The following is a 13,103-nucleotide window of genomic DNA, read 5'->3' on the forward strand; positions in this document are numbered from 1 at the left end:
CTACACCTGATGACATCAGCATTTCAACAGGTATGGGCAGGGTTTGGCGGAAAGTAGGGGTAGCAGATCTAAACCACAGAGCCTAGGGCTTGCCGATCAGAAGGTTGGCGGTTTGAATCCCTGCAATGGAGTGAGCTCCCGTTGCTCGGTCCCTGCTCCTGCCAACCTAGCAGTTTGAAAGCACGTCAAAGTGCAAGTAGATAAATAGGTTCCACTCCAGAGGGAAGGTAAACGGTGTTTCCGTGCGCTGCTCTGGTTCACCAGAAGTGGCTTAGTCATGCTGGCCACATGACCCGGAAGCTGTACGCCGGCTCCCTCGGCCAGTAAAGTGAGTTGAGTACCGCAACCCCAGAGTTGTTAGCGACTGGACCAACAGTCAGGGGTCCCTTTACCTTTACCTAGGGGTAGCAGGCACCAAGGGTCTTTTCAAATCCCAGGGCAAGGTGGTGCTTTGAGAGGGACTTCTGAAGATGTCACCCAAAGCTGACATCTTTTTGTCCTGTGCTTTGAATTTGGCTTTGAAAGGGTTTTTTTGGAGAACCCTGGGGGCAAAAAGCAAGGCCACTTGATGCCATCATGGCCCACCACACTGAAAGAGCCTAGATACAATTAATATGCATGATTGAATTAATATTGATAAAACACTGCAAAAAAGCAAGGTCCCCATATGCATTGGTAATGTAGAAGGTGAAGGGAATGAAATTCAAAGAAGGAACTGAAAGCTGTGGCAGATCAGAGGATGCTGCAGCTCATGAATTAATGTGAGATGCATGCCCGATTATTCAATGTTTGAAGAAGTGGAATGCATAGAATGGTGATCCTACATAACAATTAAGGAAACAGAATGGGTGAACTCTGACCTCTTTTAATGGAGCTCTTAGCTGACCTGTTTGGTCAACTTGTGGGATCCACATGAATGGGACTGGTACCACTGATCACAGAAGTTATGCTGTAGTCCTGTGGGGATGCATCTTCTTCCCCATGATATTTAACATCTATATGAAGCTGTTGGGGGCCACCATTAGGGGAGTTAGGCCAATAAGTCTTCAGTACACTGAAGACACAGCTCTGTCCCCGTCTCGCCTTTCCATTAGAATCAGGTGAAGCTGATTATTTGCCTAAACTCTTAAGGGTTTTCTTTGTGAGTACAGGGAGGAGGAGAAAGCCATCTTAAACAGATCTATATATGGCATTTGGCAGTTCTGATCTGATCAATCAATCAATCAATCTGCGATTGCATCAAACTGCCTTTTGTATCTAGTACAGAGTTATGTGTGAGCTGCTCGTGCATTATTGGGTTTTGTTTTTTTAATGCCCAAGTAATTATATGCATTAAAAATAGATGTATATTATACTTACAAAAGAGCGAAGCCCTGTGCTGCAGTATAATTTTGTACTAATACATATGCATTTTATGCATAATATATATACTATATAATTATATAGAAATAATTTTTATATATGTCTCTATATATCTCTATGTATACAGTTATGTGCATTTTTGTGCATGCTGATTACTTTTGGAAAACCCAGAGTGCATCTATGCATGCATGCATGAGATAATAGTTCATATTTTTGTTCATATTTTTAGCAGAACCAGAGGAAGTTCTGTGCAGAGCAGGGATTAGGAAAAAAAGCTGTGCAAATAAGCTCAACACTGAGATTTTCACAAAATCTGATCCACACTTGGAAGGATGAGGTTGAAACACTTCTCTTATAGCCATGTTCGAAACACATATTGGTGCCATTTGTTATGTAGTGGAGTTTCTCTATTAAGTGTGTAAACAAAGGAGCTGTTAGAAAAAAAAGGTTTATTGCTCAGCAATGAATATTCTATGCTGAATGTCCTACTCCATAGCAAGATTTTTAAAAATAGAAAATAAAAATATCTCCAGTATTTGGAAATTCTAGGAGGGAGACATGAACCTAGAATAAATAAATTGCTCACTGTTTTCTTATATATGTTGGAAGCTTCCCAGAATAGCTGGGGAAACCCAGCCAGATAGGCAGGGTATAACAACAACAACAACAACAACAACAACAACAACAACAACAACCAAAGACATTTCAAAAATATGCAGAGGCAGTATTGTGAATGCACATTTCACTATGGAAACCAAACTGGTTACAAATAAATAGCACTCAACCAAAATTACAGTTATTTTGTCAGTGTAACCACAGAAAATGTAACTTACCTGGATGTAAGTCTCAACTCAAAGGGGCTTACTTCTGAGTAGACATGTATAGAATTGCACTGTGAAGCACTTAAAATTGCACCTATATCAGCAATAATTATCCAGCTCCACTCAAACATTTCCAGCTGATTTATTAAGTTCCTTGGTAATAAGTAAGAAATGATGGGCCTTCTAGTCCCATTTGTTTACTTTTACAAACAAATGTGGCTATTGATTTGAACCCTAAAATAGCTTTCTTATTCCTTATCATTACATTAAAACAAGCACATATGTGACAATGGGGAACAGATAACTAAAAATCTTGGAAAACATAATTTTTATTCACTTCGGATCATTCTGAAGAATTAGTAGAATTTTCTTATTCAATTGAACAGGAAACCATAGTGGAATAGTATCAGACAACAATATTCCTAATGTGAGATTGACAGTGCAATCTTACACATGCTTTCTCAGAAGTAAGCCTCATTGAGTTCAATAAGCATACATTGAATTGCAACCCAAAATTGAAATTCTAAGTGCTCATAACTTGAGAAGAATCCTACAGATATCAATGGGACTTATTTCAGGCTGGAAAGATCAGGGCCTGTTAATATGATTTGATGCAGACATATGGCGAAGTGGTGATGTAATTTGTTTTGCAGCGTGACCAAGGACCAATTTTTCAATGAGTGCTGATTTTTTAATCACATCACCCCTGAGACTTTTCATAATTGGCTAGAGTGGTGTGGAAAATCATAGTTAAAAGGATGGCTGCTTTTTCATGATAGTTAGCAAGAGATTATCAAGTAGCTGTGTTCTACCCCCCAAAAAATGTATATCACATTTATTTATAAAAATTGTTATATACTGTTTGCTATAAAAAAGTATATTGAAGTGGTTTACACCAATAAGACATAAAACATTACTCTGAACACTTTACAACAACAAACCTGTATAATAAAACAATATAAAAACCGTTAGTTGTATGCCTCCCATAATGTATTGTTTTGTATTTTCATTAACACGTCGGTCTCTTACTGGTTGTTCCACATATTTGTATTCTTATATTAGATTAGATTACATTATGAAATCTTTCACTGCACTTGAGTCTTGCCATTACTGAATCATTCGTGTTTTTTCTTGGTCCTTGACTGGGTTATTTTGCCTTTGTTATAGAGGGAATTGTAGTTCAACAAAAGGTTTTCCATCTCGGATATAAGGTTTCTGTGGCTGAAAGCTGAATGTTCCTAGCAAATTTTACATAAGAGATGACAGCACAACAGCCTTGTTCCCCCATGATGTATCTTAGACCTCTGGCATTAACAAGTGGCATGGAAAAGAACCACACTGCTGTCTTAGCTGTACAATCCATTTTGTACTTGTCTGAAAATATGCATTTTGAGAGGAAGATGTGCATTTAAAATTAAAAGTGCATATGAAATATTTTGAAAACTTTTTTTTTTTTTAAAAAAGTGCATCAATGCAGAAAACAAAATAGAACTAATGGGGAAAACTCTACAAAAAGATACAGACTAAACATACAGATGTGTTTGTCTCTATCAGCCATGCCTCCCATGTACCAAAAGGAAATGTCAAACGTGTCATTGAATCCATTGGGATTTGAGTGCTGTTTGAAAGACTCTCTTCCTGATCCAGCACTCATAATCTCTTCATAGGACTGTAGAGCAGGCTGCAGTCTTAGGAACAGAAAATGATGTGCAATAATATTACAGGACCACGTCATTCAGATCCCTGAGTGAATGTCAGAGTAGAGCCGCAACTACATCTTGTCTAAAGCAAAATATGGAATAAGCTGGGCATCTCCAGCTTTGACAGGACATCTTTGGGAATATTTACTTTGGGAAATATACTATTTCTTGGGGGCTTTGTATGCTAACCTGAGAAACCACAAGCAGATCAGTGTTCGTAGCTGTGGGGTGGGGTGAATGGTTTTGAATTTGGAAGAGGGAAACCTCCATTCAAATCCTGGAGCAAATATGAGACCCACTTTTAAGTGAAATGTTCATGTGTTTTATCAATCTATGAATGGGGGTCTGCCGACTAACCCCACCCTTCGTGACACACACTCTAAGTAGCCTCAGCATTGGTCTACTCAGGGTGTTGGGGTGGGACTAGGCAACGCAACCTGATTCATCGATTGATATAACATTAAATCCAAAAGATTTAAAACAACAGGTACAAAAATATATAAAATTCTTATCCACTAACCTATCAATAAGGACAGGTTCTATACACGTAACTAAAAGTTGAATACCACCATAAGCGATAGCTTAATTACCAAATAAAAAAGGGTAAAGGACTCCTGATAGTTAAGTCCAGTTGCAGAAGACTCTGGGGTTGTGGCGCTCATCTCGCTTTACAGATTGAGGGAGCCAGTGTTTGTCTGCAGACAGTTTTTCTGGGTCATGTGGCCAGCATGAGTAAGCTGCTTCTGGCACAATGGAACACTGAAACCAGGGCAGTGCACGGAAACACTGTTTACCTTCCCGCTTGAGCGGTACCTATTTATCTACTTGCACTTTGATGTGCTTTACCTTCCCGCTTGAGCGGTACCTATTTATCTACTTGCACTTTGATGTGCTTTCGAACTGCTAGGTTGGCAGGAGCAGGAACTGAGCAACGGGAGCTCACCCTGTCGTGGGGATTCGAACTGCTGACCTTCTAATTGGCAAGCCCAAGAGGCTCAGTGGTATAGACCACAGTGCCACCCGTGTTCCAAATACCAAATTACCAAATACCAAATTACCAAATACCCCCCAAAGGATAATGATGGTTCCAGGCATGTTGCCCTGGGGAGAGCATTCAACAGACAGGTGGCCACCACTATAAAGGCCCACTCTCATGTGGCCACCTTTAGCACCTCCCTCAGGTGGGGCATCTGGAGAAGACCCTCTGGTGAAGACTGCAGGGTTTGGGCCAGTTCATATGGGGAGAGGGAGTGAGAAGTTTATCTGAAAAGTGCTTTCCCCCATGCCTAATCTGTGTGAGGATAAAATGGGAGAAACTATTGTACATTCTGCCACTCTAAATCCTCTGGATTAATGTATATGAGTTTAAAACATTAATATTTTTTATTAAGCAGGCAAAAAATATATACAAAATAATGCATATTTACCTGGATCTGTAGCAGACATTAAAGAACCAAATAATAAACAGTCAGTGAAGTGAAAGTCTCCTTTCTTCAGCTGGCTAAGTTGGACCATAGCCTGTACGAAGCCATACATTATCAACCTGCAGGATTGGACGATAAAAAAAAAAGACTATTCAGAACCATTACAGAACCCTATTTTCTTTTCACAACTTTTGAAGTGGTTTCTTGTTTAAACTGCTAGGATGTACATTGCCCAATGTCTTTTTATTGTGTGTGATTATAGCAGTGCAGAGGGTAAATTGCTGCAGTCTATAAATCTAGTTGTTTTAGGCCTGAAATATTATATCAAGATTTTCTAGACATTTGAGGAATGGCCCCCACCCCAAAACCCTACCTTTACACTGAATATTAGCAATTTATTCACTTTGTGACAGATGATGACAATATATTTAGCCATTCATTTTACAGAAGTAATCTGAAGAAGAGATTATCAAAATCAGCCTGTCAGCTATTGTAGAACCTTCACACAAACTAGCGTCAGAGGAGATGCTGTGCTGACTAGTTCTGACAATTCTAAAAGGATCGCTTTTGCAGCTTTCATTGTTTCATTGCTACTTATTTATTAAATAAATGTTACAAGTACAGGTTATATTAAAATGTTCAGGCTTGTAGCTGAAAACAAGATGGATATTAATACTTGTGAGAACAATCAATCAAAAAGTCAGGTTTGGAAACATGGGGCATCAATCTTGCTAACTTTTTGTGTGTGAGAGAGGACAAGTCATTGGACTGTGTATTTAACTGTAAAAGAAAAACCCTAAATTAGGTTATTTGATTGGCATGGCAGTTAAACATTTAGCACATATTGAGAACCTGACAAGTGTTACTCTTTTTGCAACTGAAAAGTTGATGTCAATTGCCCCAGTATCTACATGTCTCATTCTGCCTGGCTACGCAGTCAAATATGCATAAAACTAAGACCTATCTGGGTGTCAGCACATATCATGGCTGAGGTCCATTGCAAATGATGTAAGCTTCCTTTAATTATTTTTTTAAAGGTTTTGGCTCTGAGGAAACACATGTAGGATAACACAACTAGAGCTGCTACTATCTATATTACCTCAATGCCTCTCAGCCCCAATAACGTACTATATGTCAGGACTATGGATGGGCAAACCTGCCAATTCCCCCTTTCTAATTTTTCCATTCCTAAATTTAATTCTCCACATTTCCACATCAGCCTAGGATTTTTTTTTTTTAATATGTAAAGTCATCATGACAATTCACCAGCATTTGAATACAAATGCCTCCTACAATGCACATATTTGCATGAAATTTTGCCAAATATGCACATTTGAAAAGCATTCACCCTCCATATAATGTGATTTTATGTTGGTTTTTTTTAAAAAATATATATGCTTTTGCATGCACATTTTATCCCAGGAAATGCATTTTTACCATTATCTACACATTACTTGACCGGAAAACTGCACTGCAAAATTCAGAAAAGTGTGAATTTCAAAGGATGACAGTGTGTTTCAGTTCTTTCATTGTTTTGTGAAGTGCAATTTTGGTAGAGTCACCTTGAAATGTGAAGTGAAATAAGTTTCTCCCCCAGTCCTAGTCAGGATCCAGAAATATTTTGAGGAAAAGATGATGACAGTGCAATGCAGCTGCTTAACCTGGCGCTTCTCTTGTCAGCTGGCAATATGCCACCACCCATTTTCACAGCTACCCACTGTGATCACCCATCCCCACTGCAGGCTGCCCACTGATCTGCCCCTTAGCAACCTTACTTTGAGAGGGGACCAGGGTTGTGCTGCCTCCCCTCCCACCACCTTGTTGCTCAGGGCCTCCTCAGACCTGTCACTGGCCCTGAGCTGTGGAGAAGTTTTTGACTATCAGTACTTAATCTTCATAGCTAGAGTATGCTGACAGCAATCAGCACAAGGTGCAGAGGGGCTGAAAGTGCTTTTTGGGAAGCAAATCCGCACAGAGAAAATGGAAACGTATCTACTTGCCTATGTTTGAAAGCAGGCAGAAGCCTATGAAAAGTTTGTGTGCACATGCAAAAGAAACTGAAGTTAGGAGCTGAATCCTTGCAGCTGGTGGCCATAATTGTACCTAATGGAAGCTGCTGTCCTTTTGAAGCCACACACAAAAATTAATTAGAAGGCTCTGTTTAAATGAAGCTCTGTTCTACGTACAACAAACCACACTGCATGTTCCCTATCCAGACGCCTAAATCTATTTATCGATTGTATGTCGAGGCGAGGTATTCTCCTTTGTTAAATAGTGACTTCTTGCTGTAATCTTTTGGAACACATTAATGAGTGCAGATTGTATCAAAGTAAAGTTTTAAGCCCACAGTTCTTTCTGTGTCACATATTGCTATGGTAATGACTGAAATTTTAATGTACATCTCACTCACCCAATCTGTTTTCTAACCCAGTATTGAATTCTCCTGTCCTAATATGTCATCAGGGATCTTATTATGCCTAGACATGATTATGTTGTAGCCTAAGGCGTCTTTGATGGCTGCTATAGACTGAAAACATGTAATCAAACATAATGAAGAGTTAACTGGGCTTCTATTTGTTTGTTTGTAGCCACATTACAGAGCAAATGTAATGCAGTGAAAATGAGGGACTATAGGGATGGTTTGTTCAATTCATTCTGTATATTAAGGCACAAAAGCTTTATTGTATCAGATTCATGGCCCATTCAGCCTTGGTTTAAGTACCCCAGAATCTGCTATAACTGCTCAGCCTTGGAATGCTTGAAGTAATAATTTGGAGCAAATGCTTTTGCAAATTTGATGAGTACCTGTAATATCTGCAGCTGCAAACTTTATAAATCTTGCAAACAAGAGGCTGAAGTGCATGCCAGACCTTAGTCTAGCTGGCCACAGATTTTGGGTTTGACATGGATTGAGGGACATGTTAGGCAGAGGCAGGGAATGTAGTCATGACCAGGCTGTCGGACATGTATTGAATCAAGCACATGGGATCTGAGGGCCAAAAGAAGGAAACATAATGATGGACAGCCAATACCAGATTGGCTAGATGAGCTGCAGCACAACGGGGGCAAGGCAGGGGCAAGGTGAGAGCAGTTTTGTGTTATTACCTGTCAGGGAACTGCCATCGGCTCAGGGGCAAGAGGGGGAAAGCCGGGTGGATTACAGAGAGCCCCCAAAGATCGTGGGAAGCAGACCTCCTCAGCGGAGTAGAGTAACCACGCCTCCAGTGGAGAGGAGCTTCAGGGCTCGGAGGAGGCGAGGCGGTGCCAGGACACCTTGCCTGGGCAAAGCGGGGAGGAGAGAGGTCCTCCGTTACCCACGCCCTCCCTGCACAGGAGGCTTCCATGCCGAGAGGGGAGGTGCAGATTGGGCGTCAAGAAACCACTCTGCTGGGGAAGGTTTAAGGACCGCCCACTCACAGATTCTGCCAGTGAATGAGCGAGCCACGGAATAGTGGCGCTCTGCATGGTGAAGGGTTTTTGGCACCAATAATGAGGCTTTACAGCCGACCAGAGAGGCATTTGCCTGATTGCTCTCAAGTAACCCCCTGATATCCTTACATTACCGAAACAAGTTACTTAGCTGCCAGCCCAGAGAGGAAAGGTTTTGTACAGCTTTGCACCTTTTCCATTGTACTGAAAGGTCAGCTGATCGGCATCAGCTACAGAGTCAGCTAACACTATTCAGGACAGCACTGCAACCTGATCTGTCTGTTGGATCAAGGGCTCAGAGAGCCAGTGGCAAAGCAGTCAAGTTTCTGAACACTGTGTACTGGGTGCCCCAGTTCAAGAGCCCCCCCCCCCGCTGCCTTACATTGTGCAGTGAATACATTTTCATTTGAACTGGGAAACTCTTGTATCCCAGAACAATGTCTGTAGCTCCAGCCATTGGTGGAATGTTTCCCTTAACATCTTGCTATCTTTATCATGCTTTTCGTGAAGGCCAATGGCTCGGTCCCTGGAATCTCCGGTATATAATAATCAGATGATGGGCAAGACATCTCTGCCTGATGCTCTTAGAAGGCCACTATGATGGACTTCCGGGTTAGCGCCTCTGGCAATGGCGGATTTCCTCTGATCGGGAGGAATCTGCTTCATGGAAATTAGGGTCTGGACCGCCACGGCAAGGCGGAGACCCATCAAAAACCACAGGCGGGAGAAGCCTGTGGACGTGGGATTCAGCAGGCACCTACTCGCGGGGAAACCCGGTTTCGGGGATCCGGAGCGATGTGGGGTGAGCGGCGCAGTGCTTCGAATCGACTGCTCTTTTCACGGAGTGAAGCCGCATTGCTGTTGCCGGAGAGCGCTGACTTTTTCCTGTGGACAATTGGACTTTAAACAACTACCCGTGAGTAGAACGGAAAATTGGACTATGAAACATCTTAATTTAGCACCGAAGCGGGAAGGTTCTAAACAGGAAGTCCGCCTTCCACTTTTGTAAATAGATTGAAGCAAAGACATTGCAAGCTAAAGTCTGGAATGTATTTTGTAAAGGATTAAATCTCCATCGGCTAAAACTACTAAACCCCCCTTGGAAGCAGGAGAAGAGGGGGGAAATTTTAGATTGTTCAAGCCTGCAGGAGAGAGAGTAAAGAAAGATAAATTTCCACCGCCTTGAACCTGGGAACGGGTTGCTAGGAAGACAGACGTTTTGGGAAAGTTCATTGACTGTGAGTAAAACGTTTGTTGACAGTTGATAGTTAAAAAAGAGAAATATATTGATTCCAATGTTTCCTTTTGCATTTAAAAGGAACAAAATATTTGAAAAACGAAAGTAATTTTGTTGCTGGATCTGCTTTTAAAAGGACGGATACAAATAGAAATTGTTTCCCCTAGAGGGAGCTTTTGAAACTGTTGTTGGAGTCGATCTGGGGATTCCTCTTGGGAGAAAAGCAATGACAAACCTAGACAGCATCTTAAAAGGCAGAAACATCACCTTGTCGACAAAGGTCCGTATAGTTAAAGCTATGGTTTTCCCAGTAGTGATGTATGGAAGTGAGAGCTGGACTATAAAGAAGGCTGATTGCCGAAGTATTGATGCTTTTGAATTATGGTGCTGGAGAAGACTCTTGAGAGTCCCATGGACTGCAAGAAGATCAAACCTATCCATTCTGAAGGAAATCAGCCCTGAGTGCTCACTGGAAGGACAGATCCTGAAGCTGAGGCTCCAATACGTTGGCCACCTCATGAGAAGAGAAGACTCCCTGGAAAAGACCCTGATGTTGGGAAAGAGTAAGGGCACAAGGAGAAGGGGACGAGATGGTTGGACAGTGTTCTCGAAGCTACTACATGAGTTTGACCAAACTGCGGGAGGCAATGGAAGACAGGAGTGCCTGGCATGCTCTGGTCCATGGGGTCACGAAGAGTTGGACATGACCTAATGACTAAACAACAACATGGCTATAGTAGACCACTGGACTAGAGGGATGAAAAGTTCAGTTGGGTAAGCTTCCCATGATCGTTAATATCCACCAGCAATTCTTCTAAATGCAGGGCACCCTGGTTTCTGTACTCTGGCATCCCCACACCACCCATCAGCCCCCTTCAGGTGTTCACTGAAGAATGTGTAAAGGTGGCTGCAGGAATGCAACACCTAATCAGTGATGGCTCTTCCCATTCCTGTGTTGAAAACCTTTTGCACTGTGAACCAGCTTTCTTTGGAATCAGCTATTTACTGATTGGCTCAGAAGGATCACCAATATACATGATGTCACCCAGGGGGTGGAGCTAGTGCCATGTTTGTGAATTCTGTGATGAACAAGAGGGATAAGTTTTTATTGAAAAGAGAGTTCCAAATTTGCATTTGAGATCTAAACATAATATTGTAATATTCCATTACATTTCTAACATATGAGCCAGTGTGGTGTAGTGGTTAAGAGTGGTAGTCTTGTAATCTGGGAAACCGGGTTCGCGTCTCCGCTCCTCCACATGCAGCTGCTGGGTGACCTTGGGCCAGTCACACTTCTTTGAAGTCTCTCAGCCCCACTCACCTCACAGAGTGTTTGTTGTGGGGGAGGAAGGGAAAGGAGATTGTTAGCCGCTTTGAGACTCCTGAAGGGGAGTGAAAGGCGGGATATCAAATCCAAACCTTTCTTCTTCTTCTTCATAAATGTGTATGTGTGTGTTGGATTAAATATATGAATATTATACTACATCACAAATACATATTTATTTCATTGTAGAACATGGTGTTCCAGAGCTCAGATTCTATTGATCATTATTACTGTGTATACCTAAAACCTGAATCTTCACCATGAAGAATATTCACTTGATCTCTGAATAATGATTAAATCCCATAATTACTATGACAAATGAGGCATGAAATAGTATCAAAAGTAGGCAGTCAAAAACCTAGTGTCAGTGAATCTTTCAACTTGCTGCAAACTATTTGAATTTTAAATCAAAGCTACCTTAGTTATTAACAAAACATAAAAAAAAAATCTCACCATGACTGATGACATAGATTGACTGAATGAACTTTAAAAACAAATTCTCAGAGGCCAAAGAATAACCTTGTGAAATTAATCAGAAATTGTGATTATAGTTTGACCTGTGACTATGACTCATATAATTAATAATATAATTGCAAATGCTTCCATGGTAGAAAAACAAAGAAAAACAAATAGTAAGTGAAGCTGCAAGAGAAAGTGATTGAAAGCCAGTTTCAACATAAGGATGTGCATAATTTTTTTTTTTAAATTGTCCAGTAGCACCTTAGAGACCAACTAAGTTTGTTCTGGGTATAAGCTTTCATGTGCATGCACACTGAAACAGCAGTCAGCAGACCCTTATATATAGTGGGAGGGTGGAAGACGTGTGCATGCACACGAAAGCTTATACCCAGAACAAACTTAGTTGGTCTCTAAGGTGCTACTGGACAATTTATTTTTATTTTTATTTATTTTGTCTGTGTCAGACCAACACGGCTACCTACCTGAATAAAGATGTGCAGTTTATGTGTGGTTGTAAAAATGGTTTGTCAACACCTATGGTTTAGGTCACAATTTAGAGATTGAGAAATCTGTCAGTTTCAATTCCTCATTTTTATGATTTTAAATTTAGTTCGCCCAATTTTCATATCAGTTTGTGATTTTTTTAAAAAAACCCTCACAAAAAATTCATTTTCATTTCTTCTAATAGGACAGTTTTGCAAGTCCTTTTCCGTAATATTTTCCCTAATATAAGCCCCCATTTCCCTAATATAAGCCCCCACTCTGCAAGTTTAACTCTTCCTTCCTGCACTGCAATCATGACAAAAAATCACACCCTGCACTGCAATTAGGGGGGGGGGGAAGTGGCATATCTCCCCTCCCCACATGCTGTCATCCTGATAAAAATTGCCCAGCAACTTTAATAAAATAAAGAAAAAACAAAGATGTGGTTTCATGCAATGTAATTAGCATCACATATCGTTGGACCTACATAACAGGGTTAGGGAGAGTTCAGTAATGTGATTCTGTTTTCGGTCTGTGTGTATACAATATAATATGTGTACTGTGCCTATAAGTGTGTGACAGAAAATTCTAATGTACCCTTCTCCATGAAATGTTAGCCATCTATGTGTAGGGTCTTTTTTGTGGACGACTGTTCAGACAGGCTACCCACCCGCCTCACAAACCCAGGCTGAAGTGATGTTTCCCATTTCCCTGAAGTGGCTGAATCCCAGGACAGTTTGATGACATGAACTATTATTTGTGTCGACCAGTGTTACTTCATATTTACACTTTGGAGCCTGACACTGCAATTCTTATTTGGATGCAGTCCTATTCAGTAGAGCTTGCTTTCAAGTAAGTGTGCAT

General features: G+C 41.0%; 1 protein-coding gene across 1 annotated transcript in view; it reads right to left on the reverse strand.

Annotated features, from left to right (window-relative positions):
- Positions 1-13,103, reverse strand: part of SLC9A9 (solute carrier family 9 member A9) — a 266,215-nt gene that overhangs the window by 194,995 nt on the left and 58,117 nt on the right. Inside the window, exon 5 of the mRNA XM_083504179.1 lies at positions 5,311-5,426. Coding sequence (XP_083360305.1) covers positions 5,311-5,426 — 116 coding nt within the window. The remainder of the gene's footprint in view (positions 1-5,310; positions 5,427-13,103) is intronic.

This window comes from Podarcis liolepis, assembly GCF_965112155.1.
Source record: "Podarcis liolepis genome assembly, chromosome: 5".
NCBI classification, from domain to species: Eukaryota; Metazoa; Chordata; class Lepidosauria; order Squamata; family Lacertidae; genus Podarcis; species Podarcis liolepis.